Source organism: Oculina patagonica, chromosome 7, assembly GCF_052425735.1.
Source record: "Oculina patagonica isolate OP01 chromosome 7, crgOcupat, whole genome shotgun sequence".
Taxonomy (NCBI): Eukaryota; Metazoa; Cnidaria; class Anthozoa; order Scleractinia; family Oculinidae; genus Oculina; species Oculina patagonica.
The window spans coordinates 19707793-19728810 of NC_135764.1; the positions used below are offsets into that span (position 1 = coordinate 19707793).

Genomic DNA, 21018 nt, shown 5'->3' on the forward strand with positions numbered 1-21018 from the left:
CTAAAAGTACCAACACATGAAATACATTGTTTACCATTGCCTTTCAATCAAAGTGATTGACAAGAACGCGTGTAAGGATTAATTGCCATCGTTTTCTGAGCGATTTGATTGGACGAGAGGCTTGCTATGACATGACAATAGTGGATCTAATCTGAACTTGTTCTGCGCATACAGTGTTGTTTGGGAAGGAACGTTCGTGGGATTTTGGCGGAGGTAACCTTCTTGAATTTTGAACTATCGACGATGAAATGAGGACTATCGAAGGACAGGGGAATGGAGAAAAGCTTAGTGCAATCGGCTTCCCCGAAGAGAGGACCGAGCTCTGCCGATGCGAATTTAAGCATCGTGTTGAATCTTATGTGTCATACAACTTGCCATCGCCAAGGAGGCGAAACTGAGAAATTCGCAAAGAGAGCCATCGAATCGCTGGTGAAAAAACTGCGAAAGAAATCGGAAGAGCTCGACTCGCTGATCACTGCTATCACGACTAAAGGATCCAAGTCGTCAAAATGTGTTACGATTCAGAGAACTTTAGATGGCAGACTTCAAGTTTGTGAGCGCAAGGGCTTTCCGCATGTGATCTACGCTCGGCTGTGGCGATGGCCCGACATTCAAAAAATGGAGATGAAACATTTGGACTTTTGTCGATACGGATATGATCTCAAGTACGAGAGTGTTTGTGTCAACCCGTACCATTATGAGAGAATTCGCAGCCCAGCCGGTAAGGCTCAATTTTTTTTTCTCTTTTTTAGCGGTGGGTCAATCGTGTGATGTCATGTAGGGCAAAAGAGACCAAGTCAAACGCACGTACAGTGTATGTACGTGATAGCAAAATTTACACCAACGCTATGATATGTGACAATGGTTCAGAGTGCGGCGTACTTTAGCTTAATCTCAGTTAATTCTAGCGAATCGTATAACCAGAGATATTTTTTTCTAATGTTCGTGCCACACGAGAAACTAAAACAGAACTTTAACAGTAGCATCTCGATCGGGGGTAATATTTTTGTAATTCGCTCAAGGTTTCCTTCCGACATCTGATCGAATCATTCGACCGTATTGACGTGATATTTATTATCCTGACCTTTGGAAAAGCTTACAGCACGCTAGCTTTGCGTCCGATTGTACATGCTAAAACATCGCGCGTTCTATTCGTCTCACGAATTCATTATCGATAAACCTGTCAGAGAGCGAAATGCTAATTTCCTTGGGAGTGGGCTCGCCAGTGTTTTCCTCTAAGCTTGGCCATTGTTTGAATAACGAGCCTGCGGCTATTTTGCATTTTTAATTTCTTGTTGAATGTCGCTTCGTTTTTTGGCCGAATTTTCGCGCGAATTTGCTGCGACCGCCAGCCAGACTATTTTTCAGACGGCTCGAGCCCAGAATCACGCCAAATGACTGGCGATCGTTTCGTGTGGGGCAGCAGAATTATTTTGTCTGGGTTTTGTTTAAGTATTATTGTTGGTTAGTGGTCATTGTCTGGCTGGAACGTTTCTTGTCTGAAAACGTCTGAAATGTCGTCTGCTTCGGCTCTAATTTATTTTGGGACGTGAATTTATTTTCGTCTGAGGCAGAAGGAGGCGCGCGCGCCATTTGGAACCAATTTTTTAGGCAAAAAACACTCTTAGAACAGTGAACGTGCTTGACTGGAGCTGTAAACAGAATACCCAATTAGTATTCATGAATGCCTCATTTGAATATATTTTTATTTCAGTCTGCTTCACTGTCTAGACGTTAGCGTGAAAATTACCGACAGTTCGCGATCAGTTTTGTTGAAGATTACGTTCACGCCATGTTTACGAGCGAAAGACACGCCATGCGTGCTTTTCGCCGAACAGATTCGGTGCGCGGAATGTCTTTTGAAATTTAAAATGCCATTTCTGACAACGCTTATTGTTTGTAATTGTATGTTTGACAATTCGAGGGTGATGAATTTTGTCGTGAAAATCTGTTCTTTCGATCGTAAAAGAATTTCGGTCTTGTGCTCTTTCTAAAAGTGTTTTTCAAATGATTTTCTTAAGCATATTTCTTGTTAAATGTCGATTCATAACCTTGACGCCATTAATATTTTCCATCTCTTGACAAACAAAACCACAAAAGCCACGTAGGAGGATTGAAATTGCTTGTCGGTTTTATGTCACGTAATTAAAATTTGGTGTTCGTTCGCGCGACACGAAAACATTTTTCCTTCAGAAAACACGCTTATTCGATTTTATTTTTTGAAATGCGAGTTTTGAAGTATTTTGGGTGCTTTATAGCTCACAATTGCTTCAAAAGCTCCGAGCTGTCGGCTTCTTTTGTTTGGATCATTTCTATTTTAAACCCTGGGGGATCGCAACCAGCACCATAGCCCTACTTGTAGTACAAGTTCAATTTATTGTTTGGCGTTGTCTTGTTATTTTTTAGATCATTGTATAGTCATACATCTGGGACTCTTAGATGATAAATGTGGCGTGACTTTCACAATAAAGAATCACATTCCTTGTATTGTAAAGCTAAAAAAATCGTTCAATTTTGTTAGGGCAAACTGTTGTTTGGATACCCTTGGCTCAACATTGCCTGTGGCAAAACCAATTATCTTTAACCTAAATAGATGTAATTTATTTGTCCTCCCTTTCATAAAACTGTGTTTGTAATAAAAACTTGGCATATGACGAAATGGTCAATTTTTATCAAGCTTTTCCTGAGAAGGAATATGAAAAAATAAAAATATTAAATGAAACAAATTAAAAGAACTTTGTCTTACAGGTCTTTTTTTTGACAAGTAGGTAAATGTCATAATTCCCGGGGCATGTTTGTTTTAGGATAGGCTGTGGACTTGCAAGTAAGAATTTGAGACAGAATTTGTGGCAAAATATCAGTTCTTGACATCAGTCTTTAGTTATTTTGGCTGATTTGAAGTCTTCAAGGTTTTTTCTTGTGACCTGTGATCTTGACGCCTACCGATCAGGCGACAATACATTGCAGGACAGGACATATTGTTTTGATGGATTCTAGATAAGGGACCTGCACTTGCTTTGTTTTAGCTTTCATAAAGGCTGAAACATTGCTTGTGTTTTGTTTGCATGGGTGGTTTTTGGATTATTGGATTTTTTTTTGTCATATGGTTGATTTGTGACGGCCTAGCTGTCTTAACATATCTGCAGCCTTTATATCTAGTACTTTTGTGTTGTCTATACAATCATAAAATCAAATCCAACTTCCTTTTTTTATCAGACGTAATAACCTCGGTCTCTTAATTTATTTTGCGCACAAATGACTCAGCAAGTCTTGTAATTGTAACTATTTCTGTCAAAATCACCCACATGAAATATACATGGAGTCCTTTCTGTTGTTGCTGATATTCAGGTGAACAAATATAAGAAAGCTCATATCCGCGACAGTGTTATATTTTATGAATAAACTAAATGTTGTTCCTTCAAGTTCAATCGTGAAAAGTGTCTAATGGCCAAAATGACATATTTCCCTTTTCTTATTCGGGTAGCTTGTATTATTGATCATCATGTGCAGGTGGTGTTTTTTGTGCCATAATTTTGACTTTTTTTCAGGATCTTGTGATGCAAATTAAAGAATATATATTAATTTTTTTTACAATAATAAAGCCTAGAAAAATATTTTGTTTTAAAAAATTCCAGTCGCCTTTTATGTTAACTACTGATCTTTTCTTTTGGCTAGATCTGCCTTAAAATTTGTGTCAATTTTTCTGTTAGGCTATTAATAATTTCTTTCATGCTTCTGTAAAGTGATTTTCTTGCCTTGTAATTTTTGATTATAGATATAAATCTCTCCTATTCCTTTTATCTGTTTCTCCTCCATGGTTTTCTATTACCATTAGGGTAATGTGAGACATCACGGCCTTATGCGCCTGGCTACTGGCGTGACAAGAATTGATGATGAATGTGAGACATCAAATTCAAGTACATGGATCACAATATTTTCCAATGTAGTCATTTTTAATTTGTTCTCATTACTGCCATGGTATTTCTTGCAAGGCATCCTTCAACATTTTAGAAAGACCAGCTTTTCCTCTGATCTCTCATATTTGATCAAAACTACACATTACAGCTGTATCAACAGCAGATTGAAAGGTATATGAAATCAATGTGTGACTTTGCATATTGAGTTCAAATGTGTTGTTTTAGATACGAATCATTATGTTGGCTTAGTCCTGTTTTTCTGCAGTGAGGCGTGATTCCCTTTACTTGTAGTTTGCTTAATTAATTTGTACAACGTGAAAGATGACCTTTATATATTTTACAAACCGCTTGTAAATAAGCTTTCCTGGCTAAGGTTCATTGTTTGCTTATGAATTTATTTTAGGAAAGTAGGTCATTTGATTTCTTATCAGTCATCTACTTGCATATAGTGACTGATATTGCAAGTAACATGACACTGAAGTATATTTAGCACTCATTTCATAGTCGATCTTAAACAGTACAGTGCAGACAGATTTATTTCTGCTCTAAATATGTTTGTTTGGAAATATACAACTCACTTCGGGCAAATAATGCAGATGCAACAGACCATTGCGTGGCGTGACTGTACTTAATCAAGAGCTGGGCATTACAATTTTGTTTTTAACATGTTAATATATTTGGAATGTTGGTTATGGAACTTGCAACATGAAGGCACACTTCTGTATTACATCAAAGAAATGTAAATGAAATATCATGCATCACTGGCTGATCAAGACTCGCAAAGATTCCTTGATCTTTCAGCCGTCTAATTTGGTTGTCTGTTGATCGAAACATTGAGCATACTCAGTGACAAATAATATACTGTAGTGTGTGCTTTAATTTTTTAAAGCATTTGGTTATTATTGTACACACATGTGCCTAATGAAAGATTTTGTAAAGTGACAGAATTGCAAACCTCCGCTTTTGTTTAATTATTATCTCTCTTGCCCTGAAGGGATTTTGTAATCCTGAGAGCCAACTTATGCCATAAGAATCACTTACACTGTATGCAGAATCTTTGGAGCCTAAAATAAGACAGCCTCATTCTTTGATAATTTTAATCCTCAGCCAATAATGACACTGTACACCTAACTGCGTGAAGGTCAGACGGTAAATCTGCGCTTTTTTTCAAATCGATAAGGCTTTTTTGTAACACTAAATTTTATTTACATTATTTACCAATAATTAAATTGAAGGAGTGTTTCAGTTTGTTCTTGATTGCAACTTCACCAGCTGGCGAAACGTGCTAGCATAATATTATTATACTGCGCGGCTATTTTAAGCACATACACATAAAGGTCAGACGGCATGTCTGGAAATTTGATTGACATTTCAATTAGGTTAATAGGCTAATTATAATAATATTTGCGTAACAAATTTGCATTGTAAATACGGTTACAGTTTGTTGCTGATCACGTCTGCGCCAGCTGAGTGAACATGCTGACAAGTCTAGTTTTAGACTGCGAGGCTATTTTAAACACAGACACAGTTACTGTAATATAAATGTGAATTGCGTATGTGGTACATCTGTCTGTTTGCGTGTTCTATATTTATGTTGTCTGTATCAGTGTTTTAACCTGACAAAAAACAAGAGTCAGACAGATGTGCCAGGCGATGCAGGTTCAAGCCCCCATATCTATCTCTTAAACCTTCGCAAGCTGTATCAGAAAATGAGAAATAGTGTCGGTGTTTGGGAAAAAACATGTAGTTGAATGAAATTATCTTTGATTTATGTTAGAATCTGACATTTTTGGCTGCCGTCAAGATCAGGTCTCTTACGGAAGAGGGTATTGCGTGACAGCCTTAAATAACGGCATTATAGGAGACTATTTAACAATTATCATGCAAAATTGCACTGAATGTCGCCTGAGGGCCTCGTCGGCCAAAACCAGGCGATACTCGGCAAGATTGAGCTGATAATTGTTTTATTATTCAACTGTCAATGATCGAAGGGTCTATTATAGGGGGTCGTGCACTCTGCAAACCGCCATGTTTTGTTCCTCCTAGACTGCAAATTGCTTTTGTTTTATCCTAAAGACCAAAACCGCCATAATCTCTTGACCGTATAACCACCAGATAAATGCGAATGTACCTGCAAACCGACACTCAAAATTGGCTTAAACCACCAAATGTCAGAGTATAATAGTGCCCCTCAATGGAACACATTGTTACAGCTCAATAAGCTTTGGTAATGCAGTACTTTGTAGGAAGTTGGACAATTCTTGGTAACTGATGTATGTTGCGTTAAGTTTTGTTATTATTGTTAAATGTTAGAAATTAGTAATACATGCCCAGAAAACAGATGAAGCGACATTATTAATCTGAGGAAAGTTTGTACCGTTGCTTGCATCTAAGCGTGAACACTCACCGCCGAAACATGATCTAATTGAGTATTAAATGTGACATGATTCGTCATCAAACGGTGAAATTTGGCAGACTGTAACGGCAACTTTTGCGCCATAGTTCAACACATTCCGGTTTTGAAATGGTGGAAGGATTAGATATAGAGACTTCTAACCAAAAATTGATCCTGATCTGTGTCGATATGCCTTTGCAGGTTCACTTGAATCACTTCTAGTGTAAAGTTTTGTCTGTCCTCAATGTTTATGGTGAACATTTTAAGTGCCAAAGTTGCCGTTACGGTCTGCTAAACTTCAACGTTTGATGACGAATCATACCACGTTTATATCCAATTAGATCATGTTTCGGTGGCGAGTGTTGACGCTTAGATGCAAGCGGCGGTATTGTAAAAAGTGATTAAGTGAGTTAAAGTGAGGTAAAGTGATTAAGATTTATTTCTGTTACACTGTTAACATCAATCAAAATGATATAAAATTACAGCTTACATATAGGATTTAAAAGTATTTTGGGAGGATCGATGTTCTCTGAGTGATCGTCGCATGTCAAAAACAATTATTTAAAGGTTTATTTAGATTTGAATGTAATACGATTTTTTCTTCCTTATCACAGCTGCAACTCTTTCTGTGAAATCAACATCTCCAAACTGCGACAAATGTGCATTGTCTGTGTTAAAAGAAAGCCCGCCACAACCAGCAACATCATACGATCAACCAAAATATCTGGAGGCAGGACCCAGCAACTCACTACCAGGACCAAGTAACATTCCATGTTCTGCTGATCCATGTCCTATCATTGTGCGTAATTTACTCTGGCATGCTGTTTACAGGCATCAGAGCACTGATGCTGAGAGCTTTAGTCGGAGAGCTATTGAATCCCTGGTGAAGAAACTAAAAAAGAAATTCTACGAGCTGGACTCATTGATTGTAGCGATTACTTCAAAGGGACGGCAGCCATCAAAGTGTGTCACCGTACAAAGGACTATGGATGGAAGGTTGCAAGTTGGGGACAAGAAAGACTTTCCGCATGTTATTTATGCGCGACTCTGGCGATGGCCCGATGTACATAAGATGGAGATGCGACATAAAGAGTTTTGTCAGAATGGTTATGATACAAAGCGTGAAAAAGTTTGTGTTAACCCATATCACTATGAAAGAGTTCAGCCGCCAGGTATGTGAGCAGTTACTATTTTTATCTTTTATCCTGTTACTTGAGACTTAATACTTGAATACTGGACTTGTTTATAATGGGTATGAAAACTGCCATAAACACTTGCTTGGAAGAGCAGGACATTTTCCTTAGAAATTTGGGACATGAAAAATTTTCATGTATCGGTTAATTATCAGAAAGCTAAAAAAAATATACGACTACAGTATATTACAGAAAAAAATATTAGTAACATCGCACACAATTGAAAAAAATCTGAAGATTCAGAGTGTTCTGGACGACCTTCATTGCTACAAATTGTTTACCACGGAAAATTGCATTTTATTAAATGACATTCTCAGAAACTGTTTTGAATGAACAAGTTTAACTTGTAATAAATACTTTTTCCCCTCATACATGTACATTCATCTAAAGGACAATGGAACCTTACATGTATGCAGACAAAACATGAACATGATTCAGCCAAAAATAGTAAATTGAAATATTTTCAAGCAAAGGAAATTAAATGCTGAAATGAAAACAGGTTTCATGAGGTTGCCTTCTTTACAGCTGGTTAGACAAATTTTTGCTGAAAACTTTGAAACACCATGTGGCTTTAATTTTATCACTTGAAAAGGTTTTTCAATCTTCTTCCATTAACTTGATAGAATTCAGTGTTGAAATCATTTCAATGATCTCATTGCTGTTGTTCCTTATCTGCTGCAATAAAAATACATATTAGACCAGATCACCAATATCGCAATATGTTAAAAGCGACACATGTTTTATGTGGTTTCATGTTACAAACAGCAAAATAACACAATGCATCATTAGCGGTAAATAGGTTTCCTATTGTGTCATTGTTTTTATAGCTTTGTTTCATTATGTGAATAGGTGAATAAGTGACATTTCAGCATGTGTTAATTACTACACGTAGTACACTGTTGTGTTTTCCTGATAACTTGAAATAAATGTTCTTACTTTTACCATAACTATACTGTATGGGCAAAATTTCCATGCATGTGCAAACTCAATCTCAAGTTTTGACCATGTTTCATTTTCTTAACATAAGAATTCTTCCTTTTGCTTTTCTCTGTTAAACGAAGCGCACACTACAGGTGTTTGAAGCCACCATGTGGCTTAGCACAAAAATTTGCCGTCTTCTGTTACGCTATTGAGATGTAATAGTTTTTTAAATCAAACATTAATTCCCAAGTTGCATTAATTTTGGTTCAGTGTAAAACAATTCTAAATCCCTTGTCTCGATTTTTCTCATTTGTCACAGTACAAACTTCAAACAGTTGCAGTTTGAAACTATTAACTTGTGGCCATAAATTTTTGATAAAGAAGCTTGAAAACATATAATTAACAATAAAGAGAATTTACCAGAGTGTTTTTCTTTTGTGTGTGTTAATGAAAAGTAAGAGTTTGTCCCATTTTATTTCAACTATAAACGTGTTCAGCCAAAGACAAATTAAAAAATCGGAATGCAAAGCATCCAAAGGCGATAACTGAAAGCAACCCAGTACTCATTAGTTTGACTCATAGAGTAAATCGTGCATTTAATACTCTGTCCATCACCTGCCTGCATAAGACAATGAATGGCGTCGTCACCTAGAAATAAAGAAAAGGCAAATAATGACATGAACATACAGCTAGACCCCACTAGTTGGAGCTCGGTTATTTTGAATTCCATGTTATCTTGAACTTTAACCCATTTCCCTTCTATTTGTCCCTCAGTCATTTACTATCGGCTATTTTGAACACCTGCTATATTTTCAAACTTTTTTTTGTTTCCCCTGACAGTATGAAATAACAGGGTTCAACTGTAATTATTTTTCTGAGTAGAATAAGCTCCCTTCAATAATTTTTTTCAAATATCTTGTACATTGTAAACTTATGTTATCAAAATTATGTAAAATGATTTTAGCTAATGGGTTGTTTCTTTCGTTGCTAGATTGGTTCAGAGCTTCTTTGTATGGAAGTGCACATAAATCACATAGCAGTAGTGCAGGTTTGAGCTGTAATTTTTAATTTCTAAATTAATTTTGATGTGTTAAATTGCTGGTAATTATAGAGGATAGGCAAGAATTAATGCAAACCTAGGGTTTGAAGACTAAATTAAACTTAAAATGTCTTGTGTTATCACTTAATCAGGTAATTTCGGCTCATGCCTGAAGAAGATATTTTGCTTTTCGATCTATTTATGAATATGCATGCATGAAAACAAAATAGTTCTGTGTCTTATTTTTTTAAACTATTTGTTTTTCTTGTTTCAACAGAAGTTGATAACAGCCATAGAAGTGATGAGGTAACTAGTATTAATGGTTACATTTTGAAATGTTTTAGTCTAGAAAATACGGTTATTATTGTTCCAAAATTAAAATATTGTGCCATTGTGTGATATATGATCCCAGGTGGTGGATCTAACTAAATTTAGTTTGTGAAAATTGTTATTTTGTAAATTTACATGTCTATTTCTTGAATTGAGCCAATTCTTCTCCATGATGTTTCTAGCAGCGGGGTGTGGTCAGCAATCCTTTGCTGGCATCATTTCCATCTTGTGTTCAGAAAATCATCCAATAAAAAAATCCCAGGTGTTATAACAAGAAAGATCTACTAGGTATATGCCAATTTGAAATGAATTGGTGCAACAGCTTCAGATTTCAGATTTGATTAAATAGTTGTGCTTTTTACAGATATTTGTATGATCACCTGGCAACTCTTGCCACACAGCTGAACAAATGACAAGTTCTGTATTACAAATTCAAATTCCCCCCCCCCCCCCCAAAAAAAAAAAAAAAAAAAAAAGAATTTTTCGTTTGTCTCACGACGTAGTCACGTGTGTGGAGATCGCGCGTTTCGCTGTACACTCGTTTATGAGCCAATGAAAACAGGTGTTGGTTTCATGAAGGTCATGCTAGTGGGCTGTGATTGGTGGATTTCGATCCATGTTGTTTGTTAAGCACGTCAAAAGGTGGATGTCGATAGAAAGCCGCTATCCACGTAACACTGAAAGCTATGTAAATTCATTCTTAGTTGCTTTTCTTTATCCCTTAGATTCTGTAATTTCAGGGACGGCGGAGCAATTTTCCAAGTGGGGGGACTGACTTGAGACTTAAAGTGGGAGGACTTAAAAGCCGCCCCCCCCCCTCCCCCGGCTCTGCCGTCCCTGAATTTATGCATGCACGTTTTAAGTGTTGTCATAATAGTAGTGTTTAATAAGTGTATAGAAGCAAGTTACAATCAGCTTAACCTGAAATAAGCCATCTTTTTCCAGGACACAAATGGAGGTTCCATATCAAATGAACACAGCTTGGGTGAGAGAAATAACTGCTTTTGTCCACATACCAACTCCTCCCAAGGAAGGAAGAGACCAGAAATTCAAGATGCAAATTTTTTCAACTCCAGATTAAAGCGAAAAGCTGATTATGATGGAAGCAGGTATTTACAGATTTTGTATCAATATGTTGTGGTTTCATTTCATCATTGGTATAAACTTTTCAAACCAGTTTTTTATTTGCCTTTGTTTCAGATTGTGATAATACGAGACAGTGAAAAATAAAAATCAAACTGGTTAAAAAAAATAATTAAAAACCAAATTTAAAAATAATTATTTTGTTAAACGTGGATGTGTTTCATTCATAACTTGATGCAAAACATGAGACTTTGGAGAAATTGGAGTGTGGAGAAATTGGATTTTTTTTTTTCTAATCATCCAGGTTAACAGAAGGACTAAATCAAGTTTTCGCAACTGACTTGATCAAGTGCTTCCATCATGGCTTTGTAAACAAAAATATGCTTTTTTATGTGCTAGGTAGTGAGTTTTCTTTTCGTTTTCCCTTAATGATGGGGGGGGGGGGGGGGTGTGAGCTGAGTAGTTAGTGCATCAGACTCCAGATCGACAGTTCCTTTTAACACAAGGGCAAAGAAGATATTCTGCTAGTGATTTTCAATTGAGGTACTACAACCAAATTCTCAAGCCGTGCCACAAATTATCAGAAGAATTACATGAAATAATTCAAGCTTCATGTAACTAAATGGTTTTTTTTTTTTTTTTTTTCATTCTTGACAGGACTGTGTCGACTTGCTCATCGGTTAGTTCTAGTGATAGTGATGGAGATATCGACATTGAAGCAGATTCGCCCAAAAGAGTTAAGGTAAATAGCAAAGTCTGAAGCCTTTTTTAAAACAGTTTATTGGAAAATCTGATGAAATAGTCAGTCAGTCAGACGTAGTAGTAGTAGTGTGTGTGTTTTTTTTTTTTTTTTTTTTTTTTTTGTGTCTGTAGTGTAGTAGTAGTAGAGAGGGGGGTCTGTTTTGTGGTTTTTGCTCAAAATAGTTGTCGTTTGTTGAAATATCGTTATCTCTTTCATGGTTTCAGCTTTCTCCAAATGAAAATTCTGAGAAAAGAAGTCCAGTAACAGCAGATGAGAGGTTTAATAATTCTGAAAGTAAACCAAACAATGTTTCAGGGAGGTAAGTTTAGTATTTTTTTTTTTTGTTGTATTACATGTACTAGGGCTTTAAAAAACCCCTTGAATCTCCAGCTTGCTCTAAAACTTCACTTGCAAGGGGCAGTCAAGTGCTTGGTTAAGTCTTTTTTGTTTTGTTTAAAATTATATGTGAGCTGGCAGATGGCTTGCCTCAGTCCTTGCCCAGTCGGCAAGGGAGCATAAAAGTTAAAAGTTACTTCGCCCAAAGGGAAATCAACTTGTCCTGAATGACCGGAGTTGATTTTTCCAGCCCTGGGTTATACATAAGAATAACACCTGCGTTATGAGATTTCAGTTGTATTTTGAGATGACAGGAGAGAAAGACCTACAATAAAAACAACAACAGGCAATCTAAAGTATACATTCGCGCATTAACATTCTGCATTCTTTTTATCATCTCAGAGTGCGCTGTGCACTGTGTAACTGTGTGAATAACAGTGTATTGGGCCAGGGAAACCTAATATGCTTTGGAAGAATATCTGGCTTTCCAAGACATGCAACAAGTCCACAGCAACAGCAGAACTTCGCATCAGCCTATCGCAACCCTCACTACCCCAGTGTTGGTGGTCAACATCCTTCCCATGGAAGGAGTAGCCCCAGTGATGGCGAGTATCAAGATCACAGACCATACCCCTGGACGTACAGAGCTGAGGCTGCTAATTCTACAGTGCATCATGGCCATCAGATCCACAGAGAAGTGCCTGTCAGGTACTGTTCATGATATTTACTGAAACGTTTGAGCTGCTGCTTTTTTATTAACGAAATATAAAAATAATAAAAGCCTTTCCCTTTTTTGGTAAAGTCTGTAGCATGATTAGAATTTATCAGTGTCCATCTGAGTGTAAGTGTGAGGAATGTAATGCAGCAGTTGGTAAATTAAGGGAAAAAATGAATTCCTTTTACACCAACAGCGGTTATCATTAATAGCCATTAATATCCATAAGCAAGATCGCCTGTAATAAACTGAGCATCACATGTGGTTTATGAAAATACAACTGAAGTAGTATAGAAAAATTAAATGGATTCTCTTTTTTTTTCCAAAAAAATTAGGACAAGAAGCCCTGATGGAAAATCCAGCATGATAAATAATTCCGCTAACAACAGGCATTCACCAGCGCCTCAAGAAGATCTTTCCAGTGTAGGGTTTAAAGAGGAGCCAGATTTGGTTGATCTATGCGACATGTCTGGTCACATTTGGGTACACGAGAGGTGTGCAGCATGGACGCTGGCCTCCATAGCAGCCAAGTCATCAGTGGAATTTACTTTAGACTTAACAAATCAGATTCTGTCAAAGGTGTGTTTTTTGTTATGGTTGTTTATCTCAATTTATTCTGAGAGCATGGTGGTACAAACAAAATCCCCAATATCCCCATTTGCATCACCTGTCTGCTTGAAAATGTTTTTATTTTGTACTTGGTGAAATAATGTTGATAGAAAGATCTTTGCTCACATATAATTAATTTTTGCCATTTTCTACTGTCATATGTAAAACGTTAATAGTTCTCATACACTGAATGCCTTTCGTCTGCCACACAAGAATGCAACAGCACTTTTACAACCAATCAACAGTAACTTACAGCCAGGGGATATCAGAGACTATGCTCATATGAAAAAAGGAAAATCTTGGTGATTCTATTATCATATTACCTAAAATACAATAGTTCTATCAAAAACGATTCAATATCTGTTCTTATGAACAAACATGAGTATTTCGCTCGTTGGCACTTGCCGATAGGTACAACTAGTTAAGGTTGAAGAGAAAAACATGAACAAGAAAACCATTTCTTTCATTGTTTTGCAGAAGTGTAGTTTTTGTGGTCGTTTTGGTGCTAGTGTTGTATGTGAGATGTCTGAGTGTGGAAGAATATACCACTACCCTTGTGCAATGGCTGCTAGGACGTATCAGGTTAGTATCAACTGAGATGTGGGAAGTACGTTTGACCTGACAGACAATATTTAAACATAAAAAAATACACAATGAACCAGACTTCACTGACAGAGGAGCGTGGGTTAGATATGGCAGTAGTATGCTGGGGGGGTGGGGGAGGGGTACCCCCTCCCCCCCCCGCATAACACCTATACAGGTATGTGCTGCCCATGGGGGTTGTGATTTTGGATTCCCGATTTAGAACCGGGTTTCCATTTTAGAGATGATAATAAACACATTTTTACAGTCCCATGACACTTTTTTGTATCAGGGTTTCACTGAATATCAGTGTGAATAGATCTCTCATACATGGTGGTTTTTTTTTTTGCAGGATATGAAAACAATGAAACTTTATTGTGTGAATCATGACGATCTTATTAGAAGAATAGGTGAGCTAATCATATAAATTTATGAGTAGTCCCATTGTAAATGATTGTATCATTAGTGTTAGGGTGAAAGATTAAATACACCAAGATCTTTGCAGTTTTATAACAACTTTGAAGGTGCAGTAAGTTGCTAAAAAACTCCAAAGATTTATATCTCTATAATTGGTTTGCTAGATAATGATGTGACTATATCTTTAGTTAACAAAAGCATTATATGTGTTGTTTGTTTTCCAGCATTCTGTGACAGATGTCATCAAAGTGGTGAATTATCACAACTGTTGCTTTGCACAAGATGTAACTGCCATTATCACAGTTATTGCTGTTCGCCGCCTGTTCGCGCTACTGAGTCAGCGAGGGTGGGGTGGGAATGTGCGCAGTGCAAGTCTTGCCAGGCCTGCAGGTGAGTGTTAGCACTTTACGAACCAGAGCACCTGCAAAAGGGTCTTTAAAGAATCTTGTGTTGAATGCCCATAAAGGCCCTGTTGTTACAACCGAGTTAATTAAGTGTCTATTTGATTAAGGTTTGCCAATACAGCTGTACTTGCTACGAAACTTAATAATTTTTTTTAGTGAATAAATTATTTCTGTGGATCTAAATGACAAAACCATAGCTTCATCACTGCCAAATGTGTCACCCAGGCATGACAAACAAACAAGATTTACTTTGAAAACTGTTTAGTCAAAGAGCTTGTCATAAACTCATATCACAATCTGTTTTTATTAATCTTCTTCAATTTGTTGTCCATCTGTACCTTCTTTTGCATTTGCTGTGTCATTCAAATGTTTCTTATTGTTATAAGTGGTTTTTAAATTTAAATTGAATTCAATTTGGTGACCATTTTTTTATGCCTTAATTTGGCCAAAATCTGTGACACAATTCCTTTAATAGAAGATTAGATGGGTTTTGTATTTATACAACCCAGAGCATGCACGGATGACTTGTAGCAAATTACTAGTAGCCTTGGTGATCCTGTGATGTGGCATAAGGATGTTAGTCCTGTTAGCATGGCAACCCTCCAAGTTTATTTTTTTCCTTAGTGGCCATTTGGCCACCAACTACTTAAGTTTGGTCGCCAGTGAAAAATGTTAGTCACCAAATTAAGCTGAGCTTTCAATCTTTCCTATTATTAAGTCGTCAGGCTGGCGACCTTGGTTCATTGTCTCCAGTCTTAGCGCCATGGCGACTAAAATGGTCTTAACTTGGAGGGTTGCATGGCATAACTAAGAACTTGGGTGGGGCTTCCTGTGATCTCCTACCAGTAATAATTATTTTCACCACAAGTTTTACAATTATCTGAGTTAGTTGTAAGTTGCTTCTTTAAAACTGCATAGCATTTATCTTTTTTAGAATTATTTTTAATTCAATTAACACATTTCATAGGCATGGTTCAACCAAAGACAAGCTGTTGATATGCCGCAGCTGTGACAAGGGCTACCATCCTCTATGTACAATACCTGTGGCAAACTCTACAGAAAAATTAGGATGGAAGTGTGAGGTATCTAACTCATAATCAAAATCAGATTTCTCCTTGCCTTCTTGATGAAATTATGAGAAGTATTTTCATAGAAAATATATGAAAACCATTATGGAAAAATGATACCTAAATTGTAGGATCCAAAGGGTCAGTGGAATTGATTAATTTTCCTATTTTCAGATTTGTGACTCTGCACATGCATATGCCTCCTAATAATAGATCACAATTATGATGAATGATTGGCCTTGTTTCTGTACTTGGTGAACAGAGTATCCTAAAGCTTGCATTTTAGTTTTCCTACAAGACGTATCATGAGAAAGATGTAATTTTCTGTTGTCACAAGTGTGTTACAGATTGTGAATTAACAAAAGGAGACACTGTCCAAAATGAAATCAACATTCAAGTTTGAATTGAATCGTTGTTTGAATGATGATACAAGAGCTATTTCAACTGTAATAATTTCTCCTTTTTTCATTCTAAATAGAAATGTCGACAGTGCAGGCAATGTGGGACAAAGAAGACGTCACACTGGCGCATTGATTACACTTTATGCGACAAGTGTTACCAAAACAAGCACAAAACAAAGCGATGTCCTCTTTGCAATGAAGAACAAGGCAACCAGAAGGTGATCCAGTGTGACTCGTGTAGCAGGTATGTACAAGTTTAAGTTAGAAAGAGCTTGCCGAGGGTCTTAACCCAGACCCTTAAAGCATAATTAGCAATTTAACAGCAAAACTGTTTTTGAGTGTTCAGAATTTCTTAAATGTCATGTCAATTTAAGTAGTTTATTAAAATACACTTTTGTCACTGCATTGTCATTTCAGATGGATTCATAATGCTTGTGACAATATCACTGATGAGATCTACCGGAAACTTGAGGAAGACAGCAGCATTATTTATGTGTGCAAAATTTGTAGAGAAGAAGTTGAGACCATCAAGAAAGAATGTAGACGAGAGGTAATGAGTGAATCTTAACCATACTCACGTTGATTGATTGATTGATTAAATGAGTGAACAAGTTAGTAACTAAACACGCTGGAACTGTTGCAATCAGTACAGTTAATTATTTAAGTGGTTTGTGTATCTGATCTATGGTACAAAATTCTCACTGAATTTTTGCAGTCTACAGAGTGAAAAGGTTTGTTAAACACAGCTAGTTCCTACCATTTGCCGACGTTTTTTAAATGTAAGCCAAATGATAAGTTCAAATCTAAAGCAAAGGAGTGTATGTAAGCATATGAAAAGGCTTTTTGTTTACTGATGGCATTTGGAGCCACTGTCGAGTGCCACGATTCTAAGAAAAGCTGTTTTATGTAACTCTTTTTCTTTTCCTCTCCAGGATTGTAGAGTTTCTAGAATGAATGTTGTGGTTCAATGGCCTCAGCACGTTGTTTTATTACAAAGTTAGTAACTGATGATTTTTTTTTCAGATTAAAACAGATCCAGCAGAATTGGAAGAGATATCTCCAGTCACAGCTATGGTTTTATCCCAAGAAATGTACAAAGGGCAGAATGGAAGACACAGCTCTGTCGTCACCACAAGCGTGGCTACCACGCCCTTGTCTATGTCATGGATGACATCAGAGCCGGTCCAGTGGTCTCGATTGCGGATGACATATTCATTTGAATATTTCATTATGAAACAGTATGGTAAAGTGTTACTCTAGGGCCAATAGATTGGAAGTATTCAAAACAACTTCATCAGTTTAAAGTTGAAAAATAGAAAATTAAATTGTTGTCCCTTTAGTTTCTCTGAGTATTTTCTTTTGCTGTATTTAGAATATACTACATATTTGTCAAACATTTTTACTTTTTCTGAAGACAGTTTTGAATACTTTCATTGCATTTGTTTGGTGCATGTAGTCAGGTTATTAAGATTCTGCCCCACTAGTCATGTTTTGGTTAGACATGTTTAGTAGCAATTTAAAATGATTAATTTGTTTGGGCAACCTGTGGATCATATGGCTGTCTGAACAAATGAAAGAGATATTTGGGTAAATTATTTATTTGCCTTTGATGCTCTTTATGTTGTTGCAATAAATTTAATCTTGTAAATTGTATATTATATTAAATTATCCGCCTGCTAATATTTAAATATTACAAACATACATACACTGAATTTTCTTGAAGCATTAAATCAACTGTCGTGATAATAGATGTCTTTAAGGACAAAGGAAATGTATTTCCCTCTCTTCAAACACATAAAGATAAGAAATCTATAATTTATATATGCAGATATTATTTTCCAGTTACAAAAGGAAATCCCTTAAATTACTTTAGAATAATGCTATTTATTACTATAATGAATCATACCCAGTCTGTCACTCACTTCTCAGATAAAAGAGTGGTGTAACATTTATCTTTTTGAGATGGTGAGTTTTCTCATTGAAAAATATATATATATATATAACAATCCTGGTGTTTTTTTTGTTTAATCAAAGTCAGCGAGCTTTGGTATAAACGTTGGTTGTAAGATTGGTACTATAATGGTTTTTCCTAAGTTTCTTATCTCGTTAAATTAGTATTAAGTGAAGACATTTTATTCATTTGGTGAGTTTTCTTATTTTTGATCACAGCAGATTTTCTTTGTGCAGCAACTTGTCGATTGTAAATCTGTAAGGTTAGAAAAATTTATATGTTGATGTAATATATATAGAGAGATATGCAGGTTCATATATTCAGTGAATTTTTATAACTATTGTAATCAAACATTTTGATTTGTTAATTTATAGGTAAAATTTTAATTTTTTTTGGACCATAATCTTGCAAAACAAGAAGCACAAAATTCACTACCTACTTACATGCTGTGTAAGTTTGTTTTATGAAAAAGATGGCTGAGATCCGAGCGAACAGATTCTGTACTAATGTCGTGTAGCCTCACAGAGAAACATAATTATGGCATAAATCATAGCTTGATACTGATATGTGCAAAATTGTAACCCAGTAACAACTAAAGAGGCTTCCTGAATTGCTATTAGTACTCATTCGTCATCGGTGCGGAATTTTTCTTTTCAAGTCTCGGTTGTCTCTTGCATAGTTTCTTCGACTACAAGCACATCTCTTACTAATTATTTTAATTAACAACCTTTAATTACAGCTATGATTTCATGCATGGCCAATCAAGTCCTCAAATTCAAAATCTGTATGTTTCCAAATTTTATTTATGAAAGTAATTGTATTGAATAGTCAAATGTCAGAAAGACTTCTAAGCACATCAAATTATGCAAAGTTTGACTCTGGAAGTTAATAATGGAAGACTCTACTATTTCTTGGTGGAACTAATTAACAGGTCAACCAAAGAGCTGGTTATGCATTGAATCACAGATGTGCACTGATTTACCTCTTAAGAGGGGAACTTTATCTTTTAAATAAGAATACTATTGCGGGTTGTTAGTGATATGCGAACTATGAAATTCAAAATCCAAATATCGATTGCATTTTTCACTGCTGTCAATCATAATTATGGTGACAGCCAATGAACAGTTGAAAAACAGAAACAAACAAAATGAATCGAAATATACCAGTCGCAACTGAAAAATATAACCAGTTGAAGTGAACTTCTGTTTGGCAAGAGGTCTGGCAGAAAAAACGCGTAAACCATTGGTTGAGGATTGAATTTCAGAGTTCGTTTATCACTGAAAACCGCAAGAACCTCCTAGGGCTGGAACCCAATTATAATAATTATGTGAAGGAAAGTTTCAATCTTTTAGTTTTGTTTTGGCTACTGTGGTTTAATCTATTTTGAGTAGTTAAAAATTTTGATTGCCAATTATTTTTAATGCAACCTAATAATATATACAGTAAATGTTAAATAACTGGCATTTATATTCTCCAATGGATAAAACATCCTCCTCTCATCCATACATTTATTGAATCAATCAAGTATGACTATTTACATTGGACTGGCATGGTAATAAGACTTCAGAAATTTAATTTTACAGAAACTTGCCTGTTGACAAAGAGAAACTTCTATTTTTAATGCTATCTGTTTAATAAGTTGATCTATTAAAATCTTATTTTATACTGAAATATCTGGTCACATGATTTTATGTGCCATCCAAAAGCAGACCTGTGAATGGGAGGTTCTTCTATTGATACACTTTTGCACTTTGGTTGAAACTTTTTAGTTTCAAGCTTGACAGTGAATTTCTCCCAACTGATAATTCTACATCATGTATGACAATGAAAGGAGAATATGATGCAGATCAGGCTTGAAATTAAACAGTTTATATACCGGTATGTTTAAATTTGCATCAATTGCAAGTGGCTTCAATGATTGCAGATTATGCTAATTTTGAACATCTCTTGTTTTGTGGTTTGTAAAATGGCTTGGATCTAGTCATTTTTTGAGGTTAACTTGATTTTATTCATTGGTATCGGGTCTGATAGCCGCTTGTGTATAAATTATGTCCTCCATATATCACAACCAAAACAGACCTGCTTGATAAAGTGTATCTTGATATATATAATAGATGATCACGAGTGTATTTATATCTGAAATGTGCAAACGTACAATGTATATCAAAGCTGATCAACTGAACAGAAAATAATTATTTTTAATATGAAAATTATTGCATGATCTTTATACTTATTTTAAAACACTTGAAATTGCATTTGCTGAAACAAACCTGTATATTAAATATAATATTTATTAAAATACTTATTGACTCAAAAATTATGTATTAACTGTACCACTAGCAGTAGATTTATATCAAACCTTATGCTGCCAGGGACAAAAACACTGCTCTGTTCCCTCACAGATCAAAAAGATTCCACCACCCAATGGGAGGTGGAGTCGAGTGTATGTAAATACCTACAAGTTCGTATCTACTTGGCAAGGAAAGGCTCTAGCTATAGTAACTTGGAGCCTTTTCTTTACAATCATCGGGTAAACCGTGATATTTTATATTATGTATGAAATAAGAATTTGAGTGAAATAAACAGCTGTAGACTCAGTATATATTCAAGCCCTTTGGCAATTCATTTTATTGGAACATTTGTGTAATTTGCTATCAGTATGCTTTACATTATAATCATTAGCCATAACAAGATTGCATTGTTTCTGGGCGCAACTTGCAAATTCTTAGTTATAAAAACGAAACTGTCCCACAGTTTTAAAAATATATTAATAAAATATTATTGTTTGGTAGAAATAGTTATGAGGCTTCATTTTAAAAATAAACTAAGGCAACTTAATATATATTGTAATGCTGGATTTTAAACATTGATAAATTATTGTGATTTGCTGGGCAAGTGGCATTAAACTATTTTATT

General features: G+C 35.8%; 2 protein-coding genes across 2 annotated transcripts in view; one reads left to right on the top strand and one right to left on the bottom strand.

Annotated features, from left to right (window-relative positions):
• Positions 1-21018, top strand: part of LOC144661089 (uncharacterized) — a 21607-nt gene continuing 589 nt past the window's right edge. Inside the window, exons 1-16 of the mRNA XM_078521797.1 lie at positions 1-721; positions 6927-7484; positions 9418-9474; positions 9743-9771; positions 10741-10904; positions 11536-11620; positions 11845-11939; positions 12359-12664; positions 13007-13250; positions 13758-13862; positions 14215-14272; positions 14504-14669; positions 15651-15765; positions 16229-16395; positions 16569-16701; positions 17175-21018. The exon at positions 17175-21018 is cut by the window's right edge and continues 589 nt beyond it. Coding sequence (XP_078377923.1) covers positions 274-721; positions 6927-7484; positions 9418-9474; positions 9743-9771; positions 10741-10904; positions 11536-11620; positions 11845-11939; positions 12359-12664; positions 13007-13250; positions 13758-13862; positions 14215-14272; positions 14504-14669; positions 15651-15765; positions 16229-16395; positions 16569-16701; positions 17175-17411 — 2967 coding nt within the window. The 5' untranslated portion in view covers positions 1-273 and the 3' untranslated portion in view covers positions 17412-21018. The remainder of the gene's footprint in view (positions 722-6926; positions 7485-9417; positions 9475-9742; positions 9772-10740; positions 10905-11535; positions 11621-11844; positions 11940-12358; positions 12665-13006; positions 13251-13757; positions 13863-14214; positions 14273-14503; positions 14670-15650; positions 15766-16228; positions 16396-16568; positions 16702-17174) is intronic.
• LOC144659268 (uncharacterized) overlaps positions 20703-21018 on the bottom strand; it is a 21305-nt gene continuing 20989 nt past the window's right edge. The window contains exon 22 of the mRNA XM_078519688.1: positions 20703-21018. This exon is cut by the window's right edge and continues 2178 nt beyond it. The gene's annotated coding sequence lies outside the window, so the exon portion shown is untranslated.